This window comes from Ciconia boyciana, chromosome 7, assembly GCF_034638445.1.
Source record: "Ciconia boyciana chromosome 7, ASM3463844v1, whole genome shotgun sequence".
NCBI classification, from domain to species: domain Eukaryota; kingdom Metazoa; phylum Chordata; class Aves; order Ciconiiformes; family Ciconiidae; genus Ciconia; species Ciconia boyciana.
In genome coordinates, this window is record NC_132940.1 from 1,615,532 (window position 1) to 1,633,255 (window position 17,724).

Genomic DNA, 17,724 nt, shown 5'->3' on the forward strand with positions numbered 1-17,724 from the left:
TCTTCTGTTATACACTGCAATTTAGTTTGAATACCATGGTAATGCATACTTTCAAGAGACCCAAAACAAATACTCCAAAAATCCATAGCTAAATTAGATGCTTTATATATTCTTCACTATGATTCTTCAGTAGCGTAATTAAAATATACAAGGTTAACCATATATTATTATTAAAAGAGAAACAGTCCTGAAGGTAGTCATTAGCAGTAAAATGGCCTCCGCCACAATCCATTTCATACTTATGGGGACAGAAAAAATACCTGTTTCTCTGCTGTCCTTTCCAGTACCAGGAGAGATAAGGCAGTTCTCCATATCATCTTTCTGTGACACTTAAAAGATTGTAGCTACCCTGTCTTACCATCTCTAAAGAATTTCTTGACGGAGTGAGCAATCTTAAGCAATGAACCACCTTATTTCTGAATAAGGGAACCCCATGTAATGGAAAAAGTACGTTTTCTACATTTGTAAATAGAATTTATATAAAGTCTCTATGCAGTGTAAGTAAGAAATATGTTGAGAGATGATGAAGAATGGATTACAGTGGAACAATGTTTAATTAAAGACTTGTAAGCATCTTTCATTATTGTTGAGAAAAATTCAATTAAGGAATGGATTACATTACTTCATGCTTCACTATGTAGCTAGCACCTACTGTTAATTGGTTTTTCCACTACCTTGCCCTCTTCTGTTTCCAGAACACTTAAGATAGGGTAACTTTTAATTCCTTATAGTAAACATTAATCATCAGGAGAACAGATTTAAAGATTCTATAAAAGCAGCTTTACACAGGAAGGATAACTTAAGTAATCTTATTGCAGGACGTCATTTGCAGTTATAAAAATATTAGTCAGATAGTACTGGCATCTCTCCCACAAGGATAAACGGCTTATCCTGACAAAGAGCCTGCTTTTAAAAGCAGTGCTACAGAGGATCCAAATGTGAGCTCATCTACCCCATATATTAGCGTCCTCCTGGTCAAGGTATCAAATGCCATATCAGTTACTTGTTGTGCAAGAAGTACTTCTTTCGAACAATTGTTCATTTCCCCACTTAAGACTTCATTGGCTGCCCCCTGTTCTTGTGCTATGAAGCAGGGAGAAGGAGGTGGCCCTGCTCCTCCCCACGCAGTACCAACTGCAAGAACAGCGTCTCAGCTGTTTGGGCTCTTCAGAGAGCGCAGAAAAAATGCAATTGAATCTCTGGAGTTAATAGCCATGACTCTTCCCACAGCAAGCAGGTCTCCTGGTCAAGAGCAAGCCCTATTTCAGAGTTGAAGCGCATGTCGAATACACATTTAAGAACACAACTTTGACATCTGTATTACAGGCAGAACACTGATTACCTTAGGTAGCTCTTCAATTTGATTGGCATCTAGGTAAAGCTCCTCTAATGTCCGTTCAAAGTTAAAAACCTCCTTTGGCACCTGCTGTAGGCCACAGTGGGAGTAATCTAACACTGAGACGATTTCTTCTTCACCACGAAAACACCGGCAGGGCACCAAGCGGCCGATAATTTTCCTTTTGGTTGTCATCTCCAAACAGCATACTGAAGGAAAAGGGGAAAAAACAGTTTTCTGAAACTATCAACGTTTTGGGGACTATTTCTTCAGAATTATTATCAAGATTGCAGTCCATTAAATACAGTTTTTCCCGAGGGATATCTGTAGTCTGCATTCTGTATTTCTTATTCTACCTTTCTACACAACGTGAAAAAGTGAGATTTGCCAGCGTAATCACAAAAAGCAGTCTCAATACATCACCTGTTCCCCTACACTGGGACAGAAGAAAACATGCCAAGACCATCCACAACTGTTGCTTTCTTTAATGATGAAAATTAGCTGTGCAAATACTACATGTATCAACACGTTCATCAGACAAAGTACAAAATGACGTTTGTACGCCGTGTTTTAGTCCCTTGCTCAGCTTGGACTGCGAGTCACTGAAGTGAATCAGAGTCATCTGGTTCTGATTCTCCCCGACAAATGCCCCCTTGCATTATACCTGATTTCTCTGAAATCAGAGTTCCTTAGCTTTCCACAGTTACTGCTGGAGTATATTCGCTGTCTTTTAAACCATATGAATAAAGAAAGGATATGTAAACTTAATTGGTTACAAAACTAGAACAAAAGTAACCCAAAACTAGACAGTTTCTTTACCTGTCATTCCTGCTTCTCTTACCTTACCTTGGTCTGCTGAAAACTCAGATAAGGGACTTAGCAGAAATGCCATTAATTTTTCTGCAGTAAAATAAAACGCCTGGGAAATTTCAGCACCGTCTGTTCCCTAACTTCTAATCTAGACGCCAAGCTCTGCAGCTCTTCCTTGCACACACAGTTTGCATGAGCGCCTCTAGCTCATATGAGTAACAGGTCACACAATTGTATCTTACTATTTTTCAGTGGAATAAAAATACTTTAACTCACTGCTCTTGAACTGAGAGAACACTCAATAAGCAGATTTTATACATGTCAAGCAGTCTCTAAATCTCGAATAGATATTGACATTTTTAGAAGTCATTTTAACATGATTATAGGTAAATCGGGCTGTTCTGAAACATATTACCACAAAGCCAAGAAGGGCTAAACCTCCAACTCCCATTTTCTAAACCACTTACAAGGTTTGGAGTTACATTTATGAAAAAAATACACAAAAGTAGTCCAAGTAAAGCAAAATAAAGCTCATCAGGATCCTCTTTCACAGGATGCCAGTGAAAAAGCAACTGTATATTAAAGCAAAATATCAGTGGAAGTAATTCATATTGCTTAAGCCATTACTTATCTGAAATGTAAGATAAAAAAATAATTTAATTGGTCAGCTAATGCTCCATTCATGGATCTCTGTGACTTTTTTTATCATGTAATACATTGATATTTTGGAGATAAATTAAATACTCAAATGTTTTACTTCGTTGTTTAAATTTTATTAGCACCTAATCTGCCTCTAGCCATCCCAATGAGATGAGCACATGAACACTGTCAGAACAAATATTTGTTTTTCATGTTCTCAAGACCACCGAGATGTTGAAAGGAACAACAGTGAAACCAGAGTGCAGCTGGTTATTCATTTGGCAGTGCCAATGACAGGCTTTCTATTGGCTGATTCCAGCTTAAGGGTAAAGCTTAAAACAGAGAAAAGGGTATAGTAATTTTGTAATTCAGCTTGACCAGATGCCAAGTTTGTGGGTATAACATAAAAGTTGTGTCTTAATTACAGTCAGCTGTTGCAATGAAAACATCTGCATAATACAGTGTACATAAACTTCTGAAAATGTAAAAATAGAACAGTTATAGGTATGAAAAAAGAAGCAATTCATTTACAAGCTAATAAATCACAAAATCTAAAAGTTTTACTTCAGTTCAACACTACAGCCCACTGCAGAATACAAACAGCCACACCGCTAAAATTTAAGGATGCCACATGCCACTCAAATTTACTCTGTGAACTTTGATTTTCAAGGTTCTTCATTTCAATTCCTTACACCAGGAACACTAGATCCCCAGTCAGAGTTCATACCCAACTCTGTGGCTGGACCTGGCTTCTTGATTGGCTCCCAAAATTTGCTGTGATAAAGTCAGGAAATTTCCATGTGATAAAGATATGTTTATTTTAATCTCACCCCTCATTTTCCTCTGGAAATAAGGCGATTGCCTTTGCAGCTTCCAATCCGTTGGTCAGTTTCAACCCATTTGGGAAGAAATTACTTTTATAGTTTTCTCTACTTAAAAAAATTTTGCATTTGTCACTTTTTATTCAAGGTGGGAAAAGTCCCAAAGCTCTGCTCCAAAGCGAGGCCGGTAGGAGAATGGCCCATCACACCAGAAGTTCTCCCAGTGCTCTCTCAGATCAGGGTTTTTTCTAATTGCCGTGTTACCTGCTCCCTCCAAATCTTTTTCACTCTAGCTGCTCCCACCACCACAGCACATGACAAGCAGTCAGCTTGTCTGGTCTCAGAAAGTCTGTACTTGGATGTTGAAAGCGGCTTTGGCCATCGCTACTTAAAGTTAGTCACCTTGCGCCATGTTCTACCTGCCTTTAGCATCACCTGCAGTTGCAGCAACTGCTGACGTCAGCGAGCCTTCACACCAGGGACGCGGCAAGGAAAAAAGGCAGAGCAACGAGGAGAGGGAAAGCTGTCAACAGCAGCAGGGCTGCGGCAGGGGCCGAGGGGAAAGGATGTGAACCAGGCAGCCTCCAGTCCTGTTCCCCGCCTGGGACACCCAGCTGAGGCAGCCTCTCCTCTCCCACCCCTCCTGAAGGAGCGTCCCCGGCACGCAGCGGGGCGGCCGTCCCTGCTGGGCCCGGCCAGCTGCAGGGCCCGGCCAGCTGCAGGGCCCAGCCAGCTGCAGGGCCCAGCCAGCTGCAGGGCCCGGCCAGCTGCAGGGCCCGGCACAGGGCAGGCAGCACAAACACCTTGCGGCCTCCCAGCCCCTCTGCCTTGCCACTACGTCCAGAACGCGAGCGCGGGCTAGAGAAGGGGCGTAGCACGACCACTGACACCAAGCTGCGCTGCATCTTGAGTTCCAGAAATCTACCCCAATCGCTCATTTGAGCGTACAACATCGAAACAGATGAAAACTGTAAAAGCACTGGTCACAGAATACGTATTTCACAAGAAAAATGAAATTAGCTATCAAGCTGCACAGCCTCTTTGTATTCAAGCATAGAAGCAGCATTTGCGACTGCGTATTTCAAACCTTGACACAATAAAAATAAATGCCCTTGGAATACCAAATTATTTGTAGCTTTTCAAGCCGTTAGAAGATAATGAACAATTGAACAGTGACATGTACTTCAAAAACTACTCAGAAAAACATTCTTCCCATAGGCATTATGAAGCACTTAGCTTTGCATTATTCTCCTCTACTGTAGGCATACGCATAAAACAAACCCCGCGTTTCATTTTAATAGAAACCCAGAACAATAACAGTATAACAGAACAGCTAGAAAGTGTACAAATAGTGAAGTGATAGAGCTGTACTAAAAATAGCAATTACAATAGCAAAAACATTTTAGAAAATAGTTTTTTCTTTTGCTTATGTAAACAAAAGTGTTTCCATTATGGCAGTTCAGAAAAACATCTGTAAGTTTCTATTCAATAGAAAATCATTTTACAAATCAGAAAGAAAAAAATGCAGAGGATAAACAAAGGTGATTCCGCTACTCTGCCTTCCTCAAAAAGCTACGGTAAGACCCAATGGTCATGATAAATTAGGTTGGTGGGATTAATTGGTTACCTACTGGAACTGTCCTCTTCAGGAAAAAGAACCAAAACCAAACCAGAATGTGATTTGGAGAGATGAGCAATCTGTATTTAAGAAAAGATCAACACTGGAATAAGAAAGGTACTTGAACCTGAATTATGGTGCATTGCTAAGATTTTGTGAGAAAAATTAGTATGAAGTAACTCCGCTACAGAAACTACTGCTTATAGAATATTTGCTGGAAGAATGGCCATGGGAAAGCATGAACTTAAATGTATTTTGATAAGAAGTGGGTTTGCGTGTGTCCATAGTCTTTGTAATTAAAAAGAAAACAAATAAAAATGCTGAAAAACCTGTAAAAAAAAAATCCCCTGGGATTTATATTGTTCTTTGCACTCATTTCAGAAAGTACAGAATTAAAGGACCTGTGGTGCAACTGAAAGGAGTAAAATTTCATGCCCTCTGGACTAATGGTAATTAAACCCTTTATTAATTCAGTATTATTAACTCCTACCCTGGCCTAATACCAGCTTTGGTAATTACACTTTTCTTACCTACATTTTATTCCTTCATAATTTTCATGAAGCTTTTCTTTTGGTCTGATGGTTACTTACTGCAAGAGGATTGCTACTTGAGATGCTGGGGAACAAGATTTAAGTAAGTCCCATAGAGTCAACAGAAAGCCAGGCTCCCACTTTGGGAGGTGGAGTCACCATACACATTGCTGCTTTATAAAATTCCTTAATCCCTGTAAGGGATACAGAACGTCTCCCTCCTTCCTCACAGGAACACCATGCTTAGTACTTTTCCCCATTTAAACTAGAGAAAGCAATCTATTTCTCCATAGCTGAGTATTAGAGGCTATTGCTCTATGTGCTATATGTCACATGCTATACGTTGAAGACTATACACTCTAAAAGCTTTCTATCACAGTCAAAAGTAAGAAATTTCAGGTTGTCTATTCAGTCTCACATGGAAGAACACTCCATTTTCAAAATTCATCAGACCACACACAGAAATGCCCAGCAACTTGGAAAGCTATAAAGGCTGTCCTGCAAAGGCAGGGGCAAGAGTGGATTTTTTCAAATGCAAAAGAACTAGGATGAAACGTACATCCTTTTTTTTTTTGCGATTCTGCTTAAGGAAATTTACTAACATCATTACTAATAATTAATTCTACACAACTGCATTCATAACAAATTGTAATGTACCATTTTTCAACAATTCAGAAAAACAAAATGAAACGCAAACACATTTTTCTCCACAAAAGCTTAAAAATGTTATGACCTGTTTTCTGAATGCTTTTTAAAAATATATTCTTTCTTGAATTAAAGAAACTATGAAAGAAACATAAATATAAACTGCTATTTATCAGCTTCATGCAAGCATCTCATTATCATTATCTGCAGTTTATTCTCTTACAAAGAAAATTCTTAATCTAAGAAAAACAGTAGTTTTATGGAAATTAATTACAATACAATCTAATCTCTTCTCAATTAATGGATCTTTTGTGCAGTAAAACCACTAATCCCTGTTTCTCAGTAATCACGGAGAAGATGTTCTCCTTGCCTCTTTGAAAGACAGAGGCAAAGAAAATTGCTGTATGGCTCACAAAACTCTGACTTAAAGATGGAACAAAATAGCTCAACAAACTTCAAAACTTCTTGAAAGAACAGGAGAGGCAGCAATTTTTTTCAAAAAAACAAGATAGAATAATTTATTTTTTCATCTCAGAAGCTTTTTCCTCTGCAATGGGCCTACACATCATCAGATACAGCCATTTTCTTTTCTTCCCCTCACAAAGTAATTAAAAATTTGCTTAAAAAACACAACTAAAAAAAGCCATATCTCTCTGAAAATATTTTTATCTAATCAGTTTAGTTTTATCCTAAAATGTGCAAAGTATCATCTTCAATGTGCTTTACTTTTCCAGTACCAGTATGAAATAACCAGTAACAACAAGCAGCAAGTGGCAATTATTGGGCAAGCAATTTGAAAGAGTTGTAGCATAAAAACTAGTTTCAAACTGCCTTGCGAATCCACTTGATTTCTTGTTGATGGTGCATTTAAAACAAGAATTCCCAAATACTGTATTTGAAAGATCTGACTGTAATTATGAGGTCAACTCTCTTGATCATCTTGGACCTGCAAAACTTCGAATGAATGTATTTATACACATGCTAAAAAAAATTAAAACAAATAAACCAAAAAACCACCAAAAAACCAGGCTAGAAAGCATTGTAAAAGTATTAAAAAAAGCTTTGTGATTCATAGAAGCTTTGGCTTATATCAGGCTCACTGGCTTACATCAAGCATGACAAGAATCATTGTTTCCATAAGGAAACCAGCTCCTAAAAAGATGGGTTCTACTGAATTCTATGCAGCTCATTCTCTAAACGAATGCTATATAACCCTTCATTTAAAAAATAGTCTAGACTTTGCAGTAATCAAATCAAACGTAATTTTTAAAAATGGTTGCCTGTAGAAGATAGAGATTTGCCCTGACAAAGAAGTACCAGGTGTAATTTTTCCAGCATATTCTGCTGAAAGAACAATCTGAGTGAAAACAGATGAGAAGTAATGGTGACACTACCATTATACATTTTTATTGCACTATGCAGCCCGGACTGATTGTCTTCACGCCGCGTCAAGCCTCCCCTCCTGTTACGATTCCACGGGATTGCTGTGTGATAACATGACTAGCACCATGGAGCAGCTGCTCCATATATACGTGTTCTTCAAGCCCTTTAAAGTCTTCACTAAAAGCAATTTTAAATCATTGTAGGCAATTTTATTTCTAGAAGCAAACAATAGTCTTCTGACATCTTTTTCTAAAGCATCAAGTAGATATATGAAGAAAAGAGGTAGTTACAATGCTACTGTAAAAAACTCCAGAATCTGCCTCTGTATAACTGGTAGTATAAATCAGCTTTTCATTTTCTGTTTTTCAGTACAGATTAATTATGGATTTAATTTTTCTACCAAACAAGTTTTTGATGTGACACTTGATTTAAGTATTCTTATCTCAGGAAGGTCTTAGTTCCCCGAGGCACTGCCATAGTCAATGGCCTGAGTCAAAATTCAAAAGGGAAGAAAAACAACAGGTAGTAAGTACTGTAGGACCAGCCTGTGTGGTCTGACAAGGTGTCAAACATAAAATTGTTCATACTCTTGAAATTTCACTCAGAAAATTGCAAGAAATTGCAAAGTTTAAGTGATCTGGTAGTGCTAGAAAGTTACCGAGAAATCCTGAAAATAAAGAACTTAGAAGTCTGAACGAGAGCATTCCAAGGCTGAAATGAGTCATAATGGTAACATTTGCCAGAGCATTCAGAAAATATGAATTATAGTCAAAGCAGCAGGCAATTCGCTTCACTGACTTCTTTGTCATACATCACAGATAAGTGATGATTTCTCTGTTCCGTTTTTCTTTCTCTTATTATCAGCATAATCAACAACATTAATATGCTAATATGTTGGCTCTTTGGAGTGAGTTATACTATAAAGCTTAGAAATCACAAATGTATCAATCGACACCAATCACAGTTTCCATCATCCCCTTCTAGTTCTCCCAGAGGTCTGCCATCACTCCAGAAGTGATGAAAGCGGAGAGCAGTTCCTCGAGGGACCCAGCCAGCCAGCGCCCAGAGCCCCATCCCAGCCGGAGCCCCCGAAGCGGACACCCTCAGCCTGCCCCCGCAAGCCAGCTGAGGCCACTCATCACCAACAACTCCCCTTGCCGCGGCCCGGCACTCCCGGGGCACAGCGGTAGCCGAACATGGGCACGGCACACGTGACTGATCACAAGAGGAGGTTGGAGACCAAACTCTTCAGCTACTATTTCTTTTCCTCATACCACACCCTTCTTCAAACCTCATCTTGTTGATGGTAGCACCGCTTTTTTCTTCAACTCCCATAGAACGCTTGTTCTGTGCAACAGAAGCCTTTTCTGAAGCATTTAGCATGATTTGTGATTCTACGAGTGCTGAAGGTACAGAAGGCATCCCTCCTCCGACTGTAGGAAGGCATCGGGAGTTTTCCAGTTCATTCCAATAGCCTAGAATTTATGTTGTATTTTCTCTTGTGAAAGAGATTTGATAATAGGGACTACGCATACGAAATGGAACAAAGCTGAGCATAAGGTTGTAATTAAAAAAAAAACCCAACCATAAAACAACCCTCAAATTTCCTTCAGCCAAAACCCTTTTCCTCACTGATATTCTCCTAGCACTGGCCAGACATCCACTTTTGTTTTCTTTCTTCTCTTTTAATTAATTATGTGTGCTGTTTATATGATTTACATTGTGTCCACTTTCAGTCTGGATCACTGAAATAATTAAGGACCTTCAAAGCTCTCAGAGCCATCTTAATTTTCAGTACAAGTTTTCAATTAGAAACACAGCACTATTAATAATTCAGGTATTTTTTTTTAAATGTAGAAAGATTATATCTGCATATACGAGCTGTGCCCTCTTCATCCAGCTTTTAGTGTTTAAATATGCTGCTCACCTTTCTATTATATGCATCTTTGCAGGCACCATCTTAGCGCTGTCTTGTATGAAACTGTGTGAGTTCTTACTCATGTATTTCTTTGCTTAGTCAGATGTATAACTCTTAATACCTCCATTTTGTAGGTTTTATTCTAGTCAAGACTTTTTGTCTCTAGCCATAATACCATACTTGCAACAGGAGAATTACAGTTAAGTAACCTCTTACATCAGTAGTCACTGCTATTTTTCATATTCTCACAATTTTCCAATTCAAAAAGAAGTTCTGATGAAATGTAATCTGCTTATTCTTTGCCTGAAAATCAGCATCCCTCTTCCTTAAAACTGTACATCACCTATAACATTTGCCTTTTTTCCCCTGAAGATATCGAAACAGGAAGGTGTATTAATGCGTTTGCAGAAGACATTACAATATCTCTTTGGAAACAAATACACAACTTTGCTTATCCATGTCTAGAAAAAATTAACTTAAATTAGAAGAGATACAAGGAGGGACTATAGAACAAATATAAAGAGTGGATGACGGCAGGAAACAGACAGCCCGTTCACATAGCCCACTGCCACGCAGGCTGCCAAGGGGCAGTGAGGGGCACCGGGACATGGCTGGCAGGAGCCGCTGCCGCAGCTCGGAGCACCTCTGCCTACCAAACCCCTTGCTGCGGCTCGACTGCTCCTGTCCCCCAGCTGCTGAAGTTGGGGATTTCTCTAGTGATGGACTGCAGACACATCAGTCCTGTTCAGCCTCCCTTACGGAAGGGCAGAGTGCTTTCCCCACACATTCCAGCAAAGGAGAGCTGCGTACGTCTAAGGAAGATGCTCGCACAAGAATCAGTGTTCTTGAGTTGGTCTTGAAGGCTGGAGACTAGAAAATTTTTGAGAGTCAAAGCAATGAGTCTTTTGCTACCCTGCTTTCAGTAAGAGTACGAGGTAAAAAGCCCTGGGTACCTCTAAAACCAGACCAATTCATTTCTGACTGTACCTGTCTGTCTGATACCTGCATGGCACTGCACAACACAGATGTCTGGTGAACAGGACTGGACTTCACAGCACTGGAGTCCCAGCCACATATGTTCTCATCCATACGTACAGACACGTGAGTGTTCGGGAGACAGGGCAGAGAATGTGCGTGAACAGGCTAGTCATGTCATCCACAGCCAAGGCCTGGCTGGCCAGCCATCCTCCCCGTCACATTCAAAAACATCCACCAGCTTTGTTTGAATATACTCTTCTGAATATAGGATGGACTTCAAATCCATCTTTGCTCTTAGTTACTATAAGCTGCTGAAGAGACACCAAATGAAACTCTATGGGGGATTCTTTTTCCAACATTTCTGCTAAAGTAAATACAATTGTGGACTGAAAGTATCTTTCCACGTAGGGAAAGAAAAAAGAAAGAAAAAGGAAAAAAAGGCAATTTAGTCTCTGTATTTTAATAAATCAGTGATAAGACCTATGCAGGAAGGAAAGGAAAAAGTGCGGCAATATTAGAAGACTTACAGGAGGAAATAGCTGCAAGCAAGGCTCTGAGGGAGCGTGCCATGGAATTTCGGAGAAAGGCTCCACTCTGCAGACACCTGACTCTAACCATGGCTGGCCAGGGAGAACACAATTCCAGAAAAACAGTGTAAAACTTCAGTGCCTTTCAATTAAGGTCAAACTTTTTGCAAGGTTCCAATTAGTATATTTTAAAAAGGAGAAAGCGCACTGCTTGGTTTGACCAGATCTCCTTCCTTTTTAGCTCATTTTCTCCATCAGAAGTCACTATATATTTTTTTGAAGTTATAGTTTTGCATATCCTGTTTAGAAGCAAGAAGCATATTCTACTGAGATTTCACACTTGAGCCAGGTGAAGGAGTCAGGCGTGTGGCTTTTATGTTCTAATTGGTAACTCAAATTTAGGAATTTAGATATTCTGTTTGTATAAGCCATCTGTAATAGTTTTCATTAATCTTCCTGAAAAGATAAAGAAACTATGGTTCCAAAGGCAAAGTCACAATAGCAGAATTATTAGAATGCTTCCAAAGGGGAATATCAAAGAGAGGGATGTGAAATATTATCTGAATTGTTTTCTTGCACAGAAATACCATGATAACCAGCATATCTTACCCAGAAATGCCATTTAATGCATGATAATTGAATTCTCTGCATTGTATTGCCATTGTAATATTCTGCATTCAGGTTCATATTTAGAAATTATTTGCTAACCTTTAGATTTTGCTAAACTTTACCTTTTGTCTCCTGAGAATATTAATGACAGAAAGTTTCTCTATCTTTGCTACAAGATCTGGGATGTCACTTGTGACTTGACCATCATGAGATCTTGGAAACTTGCAAAAAGAGTAAAGTAAAATTTAAGACAGAACTATTTCTACAAAATATCAGTCCGTTTTGAATTACCAGACCTTTAACCCCCCTCTGTGACACAGGACCCAATCTTCACCTTTTCTGAGATGATGCCTGTTTATTTCAATTAAAGTTTACTATTGATCTTGCCTTCAAATTCCTAAGTGAGATTTTCGGAGTAAATGTTTTTTGGATGATCTTAATCATAGACGATGATGACTCCAAGAACAAAGACAGTTTAGTGACAGCAAAAGAAGTAGGTTTTTTTTTAAAAAAAAAAATCTGTATCCTGTTTTTCCTTAAGACAGTTTTTGCATAACCTTAAGGAAAACCCCAGTTTTGTTCAGTTTCTTTTTATACAAGAGCTGACAGAATTTCAGTAATTTGTTGCATATTAGTAGCACATGCTGAAAATTAATAATTATGTTCTTAATTGCTAGAAATTACAATCAGTTTGATGGCCCACCCTGCAGACATTTAAGTAGGAGAGAATCCCAATAAACTAAGACAAGAAATAGCCTTCTTCGGAAAGTGTGCTTTCTGGAAACTGGGAAATTTACATTTAAACTTAGATCTTTGATGTGTTCCAGCTTTTACTTGAAGTAATCCTTTGGTTTAAAAGATTATCTGGTATGAAATTTAGTATGAAATATGCTTTCTTGCTTGCTTCATGGTGTAATGGATTTTGCTGCCCATATGATGGCTAGAACTGCTATCCAAAGGAACAGTATAGAAAACATAATTTACCTGCTAAATACATCAACTAAACAAATTGGTATTTAAAGATGAGCTATATAACTTCCACTAAGTCTGGGTTTCTTCCTCATAGAGGAAAAGGATCACACAGAATACCCAATTACTTTTCAGCGGTTTACATCACAATCCGTCTGCATTATTCCTGACATATTAATCAGCTTAGCAGGAGCTTACTACAGGAAAATGGTATGCATTTTGCTGCGTTTGCACAATGAAAGTTCCAGAGATAACAATGTGCAACTACAAACTGCAGCTAGAAAAGAAAGTTTTCATTAAAAGTGACAACTATGTCTCACAATGAAAGCCGCTCTTCTGAAAGAACCCAGGCAGAGATGTGCTGGGACAAGGGACCATCCTCTTCCTTCTTGTTACTGCTACGCTGCTCAGCATGGGTATGATACAGGCCCATTGGAGCAGATATTACTGAAGTGCAAAATAGAAGGAGATCAAGTTCATTTTCAACGTCATAACACTTACTTGTTTAGACATCTGTATTTCCAAAACACGGTTACATTTGAAATACGTATAACAAACTACCTAGAAAATGCATGTTGCTTGCTCACCACGGTCAGTGTTCACCTCCAGTCACAAGCCTTTTCCAAAAACCTTTTCCTTTTTGAAAAATAGAACTTTTTTAATCATTAAAAGAATACAGTTCTGATTCCATGTGAGGTTTTTGCCAACCTTCTCCACCACTCAAACTCTACCTTGGGACAGTTTCTGACCCTTAAGGTCACCACTCCTGTGAATATTCCTACTATTCCTTTTATTTGTCATGAGGCCCAGCCTAGCCCACAGCCCGTAGGACTGTGCCTATGCTTCGGGATGCAGACTATGTCCTAGTTCCACACCAGAATGAAATCTGCTTGTGCACTGCTCCACCCCTTCCCCTCTGCGGCTTCTTTCCTTGCATCAAAGAAAACTGGGCCATGCAGGCCAGACAGAAGCTGAGTAATTTGGCACTGCCACAATAATGTGGATCCCTTCACTTAAACAGTCCTTGATGGTTGTTACAGGGACCAGTTCAGCACGCACTCCGTGTCACCTTACAGCACTGGCAGGCAGCTCTGGCCCCCTCCCTTCCTATTCGCGATGCTCCCAGACGCCTCCTCTTGACCTTTTGTCAAACTGTTCCTCTTTGAACAGCCCTGTAACAGACACTTTTTTTCCTATCACCCTCCACATTATTGCCAGGTATAGTCCATCCAAAGCCTTTTTTGATCCCTGATTGTCATCTTCACCACACTCTCTTTGTACAGGAAGTGTTTTGACTTCAGCTCATCATCACCTAGTTCAGCTCTTCCACTTCCCAAGTGATCAAAGAGTCAGAAGTACTGCTTACTCTCTGATCTCTGTTGCTTATCTTCTCCCTTCTCTCAACATCTCCTGGTATCCTTCTGTATTTTGCATTACCTGATCCCCAGAAGTCACTTACCTTCTTTAGCCTTTTCTGGCCTTCCAATCGTCCACCAGCAATAACTTCCCATCTGCCCCATCCTCTCCTTCCTTCCTGATTTTAATACATTTCTTGATTCACTCTCCATACATCCCCTTTTGCCCTTCACATCCCAACCACAGGTCGTACCTCCAGACCCCTCGTCCGGCTCACATCCTCTTCCTTCGCCTCCCCAACCCCCTGCACTCGGCTTTTAAGTTATGCACTACCGCAACAATTTCCAATAACCAGGCTGGCTTTCTTTACTGCATAATTATTCTCTCTTTTGTGAGTTCCTACATAAACATTCAAATTCTCCAACTGAATTGCACAAACACGTAACTTAGTTATTACCATTGTTCACTCACAACTAAGAACCTTTCCCCCCTGCTTACTCTCCCTTCTCCCTATAGAAGATCTTAGATTTTGCCAAGAAAAAGACAAACCCTTTTATTGTCCATCAGTTCCTCTTTCTTCTGTTATTCTATCCTCCTTCCTGGCTACAGATGCAATTTTTTTCAGTGCTCCCCATTTGTTTCACCATACCTGTTAATGCTATGCATCTGTGCTGTAATATGCTTGCATATATGTTCATAAATCGGATTATCAAAATGCAAAAGCCTATGTCTGCATACCAAAATGTCAGCACAAATGAAATCTTAAAAACATAATTCCCACAAGTATCCATGAAAATTGGTTGCTTGAATATGAGAACACAATTTTACATCTAAACAGACATTTATCTCTAGAAATACCTCACTACCCATGAATACCTGAGTACATCTCTGCATTTCAATGTATATAGTAGCTGCCACGTTTCTCTCTTGCGTATTTTTAGCCAGAATCAAGTAATAAAATCTGAATTTTGCCCTTTCCCCTCAACACCAACTAGTCCCATCACTAGCCTTGAGCTGTGAAGATTTAAGCACACAGACACCCTTGATTAAAACCCTCCAGAACTCAGGGGGATTGCGTATTTCATCTTCAGAGTTTAAAATACATTTATACTAGAAAAAGTTAATTTCATTTCAGTAAAGACTATATTATATAACTGCAGAACTATGAATCTTTTATATGAATTCACAGGAAAGATCTGCAGAGTATTCTCTTTCTGTCCAAACATACTGACTTCTCCCTAAAATCTTACAAAGTTGCAATTCTATGGCAGGAGGCAATCTTGGGAAACTAAAGGCAGGTATAACAAGAAATACCGCAAGAGAAGAAAAGATGCAGACCACTACAAAAATTATGTATCACTCTTGGAAAAAGTTAATTATGCCATGGCAAACGAGCCCAGTTCTTTACTGATTTTCATGAGTAAATATCACAGTTTATTAAACACTTACAAAGAACATTGAAGACTCGGAAAGGACACCACTAGTAACTGGAAGAGGGAGAATTCCATCATTGTGGCTGTCTACACAGCCGTCAGAGATCACAAGAATGATCTTTTTGTTAACTTTATCATCATATAATGTATTACTGGTAAATGGTTTCTTACAATTTGATTTCACTTCCCTAAGGAAATTCGTGGGTGGCATATTCTCACTTTCCTTCAGTAGCCCAGGGTTTTTTTACACTTAAATGCATTTTGCAGTTTTCTCCATTTGTGGTTTAAACATGTTTTGCCAGTGTCAGTTGCCCCATCATCTCAAGATGAATTCAGAACATCCTCACCGGCAGAAATGAAATCATCTTCTGCCTTTGCGGAAAGCGGGGGGGTCCCTTCTCTGCCAGTACTGCAGTTACCAACCCACTGCAGAACCAGCGGGACCAGCCCAGCCCCCAGTGATCTCGGCTTCAGCCCCGGAGCAAGGCTGCAGAACCGCCACGGCCCTGGCCGTGCTTGCTCTGGGTCTGCCGGTTTGGCAAGGCTGACAGCACCTGCCACGCGTACAGGAGAACGGCAGGTGAAGGGCAACTTCAGGGCAGCTCCTCTCTTTTCCAAGTAAATGATTGTGCCAGAAGGCCTTGGCTTTATAAATCTGAAAAAAGCCCTACCAGACCTCTTTTTGCTACAGATGTTCCCAAAGAACAAGAAACAAGGCCTTTGATTGCCTGACACAAACCCAGCTCCTGTTTTTAACAATAAATTAAAAAAAAAATAAATTCATTCAAGTTTGTGGATGTAAACTCCATATCAAAGTCCAGGGAGTCTCATCAGCTTAGATCAGCCACTCTCAAAATGCTGCAGACAATGGTCAGTCTAATATTTTAGATACTGGAACACCTCAAAAGCCAGGTTTGCTATGCAGTAGGGATAAGAAATATGTTTAGGGACATCATGGAAAATAAAGATGCCTATTTGGTTTGTTCCACCTTCCTATTAGCCACTAAAACCACTCCCAGCAATAAGGCATGCTGTGCTGTGAGGGACTTGTGTTTAACCAATAACATTGAAAAACAAAAAAAGAAAGGCAGGCTGCAAAACACCGCTTCGATGTCGGTGGGGAAGGTATAAGCTCTTAGTATATATTCTCTGCTGGTTAATTTTCTAGCTCACGTCTATTCTCTCTACTCTTTCAACACATAAATCAATAGTACTCAGCCATTTTCTGATCATTTTTTGCAGAATACTTAACTTTCATTACCATCACAGCCACTACTGAACGAGAATTGCCATCCTTGCAAAACCCACGTGCTAATAATACACCTGGAGACGCACCTGCTACCAGCGAGAAGCAGATGCACCTCACCTCATCTTTGGCCACATGGAAGTTCAGGGCCCGGAGCAAGCTAGTCCTGGAGGCTCCTTCTTGGTCAGCACCACAAGAAAGCCACTTTAGTGTGCGGATCTATTCCACAACTTCGGGGTCTGAAATGGATGGGATGAATAACCCAGGCCATTCAAAAAAGGGCATTTGAAAAGAACTGTATTTCTAAAGGTTTTCATCAGCAGAGGGCTCTAGAACTACATTCTCTTAAGTACCGTGTTCCCTCCCATGATTAATCTGTCCCAGTTTTTTTTAGTCAATTAACATGCTGTTCTTATGGTACAAATGTTCTCTAAAAAAATTCTCACAGCTGAGCTGTCAAACACTGAAATTCAGTACATTGGAATGTCAGGTTTTTAACAAAGTCCTGGAGTTTGTAAAGTATAATCAGAACTTTAATGCCCAATTATGCAATGTTAGCAATGACTTTCTGAAGAGAATTTTATCACTTTCATTGTAAACTGGGATCATCAGCCAGAACTGTACCAGATTGTTCCACTCAAGAAATACAAGGGCTTGATTCTTAATGGAGGGGTTCATCAGACCATCGGAAACCGCAGGTGTGGATATGAGAGCTCTGGAAGATTCAAGCGCTTTGGCACATTCTTTCCATTCAGCAACTATGATTTTCTTCGAGTTTTTTTTACTATTTCCCTTGCTTATGCATGCTTTTGTCTGGTGGTCATAATTAAATTGCTAACTGTTCACTCTTACAAAACATAAGGTCTTTCCTTGTCTCAGCTCATTTAGCGTAGCAGACATTCTTCG

The 17,724-nt window shown here is 39.6% G+C and overlaps 1 protein-coding gene across 13 annotated transcripts in view; it reads right to left on the reverse strand.

Moving 5' to 3' along the window:
* Positions 1 to 17,724, reverse strand: part of LRRC7 (leucine rich repeat containing 7) — a 175,884-nt gene that overhangs the window by 99,848 nt on the left and 58,312 nt on the right. For all 13 annotated transcript variants that reach the window (XR_012043489.1, XR_012043491.1, XR_012043490.1 and 10 more), the window contains exon 2: positions 1,343 to 1,545. Coding sequence is in view for 10 of the 13 variants with exons in the window: in XM_072868207.1 (XP_072724308.1) it covers positions 1,343 to 1,545 (203 nt within the window). In the remaining 3 variants the exon portion in view is untranslated. The remainder of the gene's footprint in view (positions 1 to 1,342; positions 1,546 to 17,724) is intronic.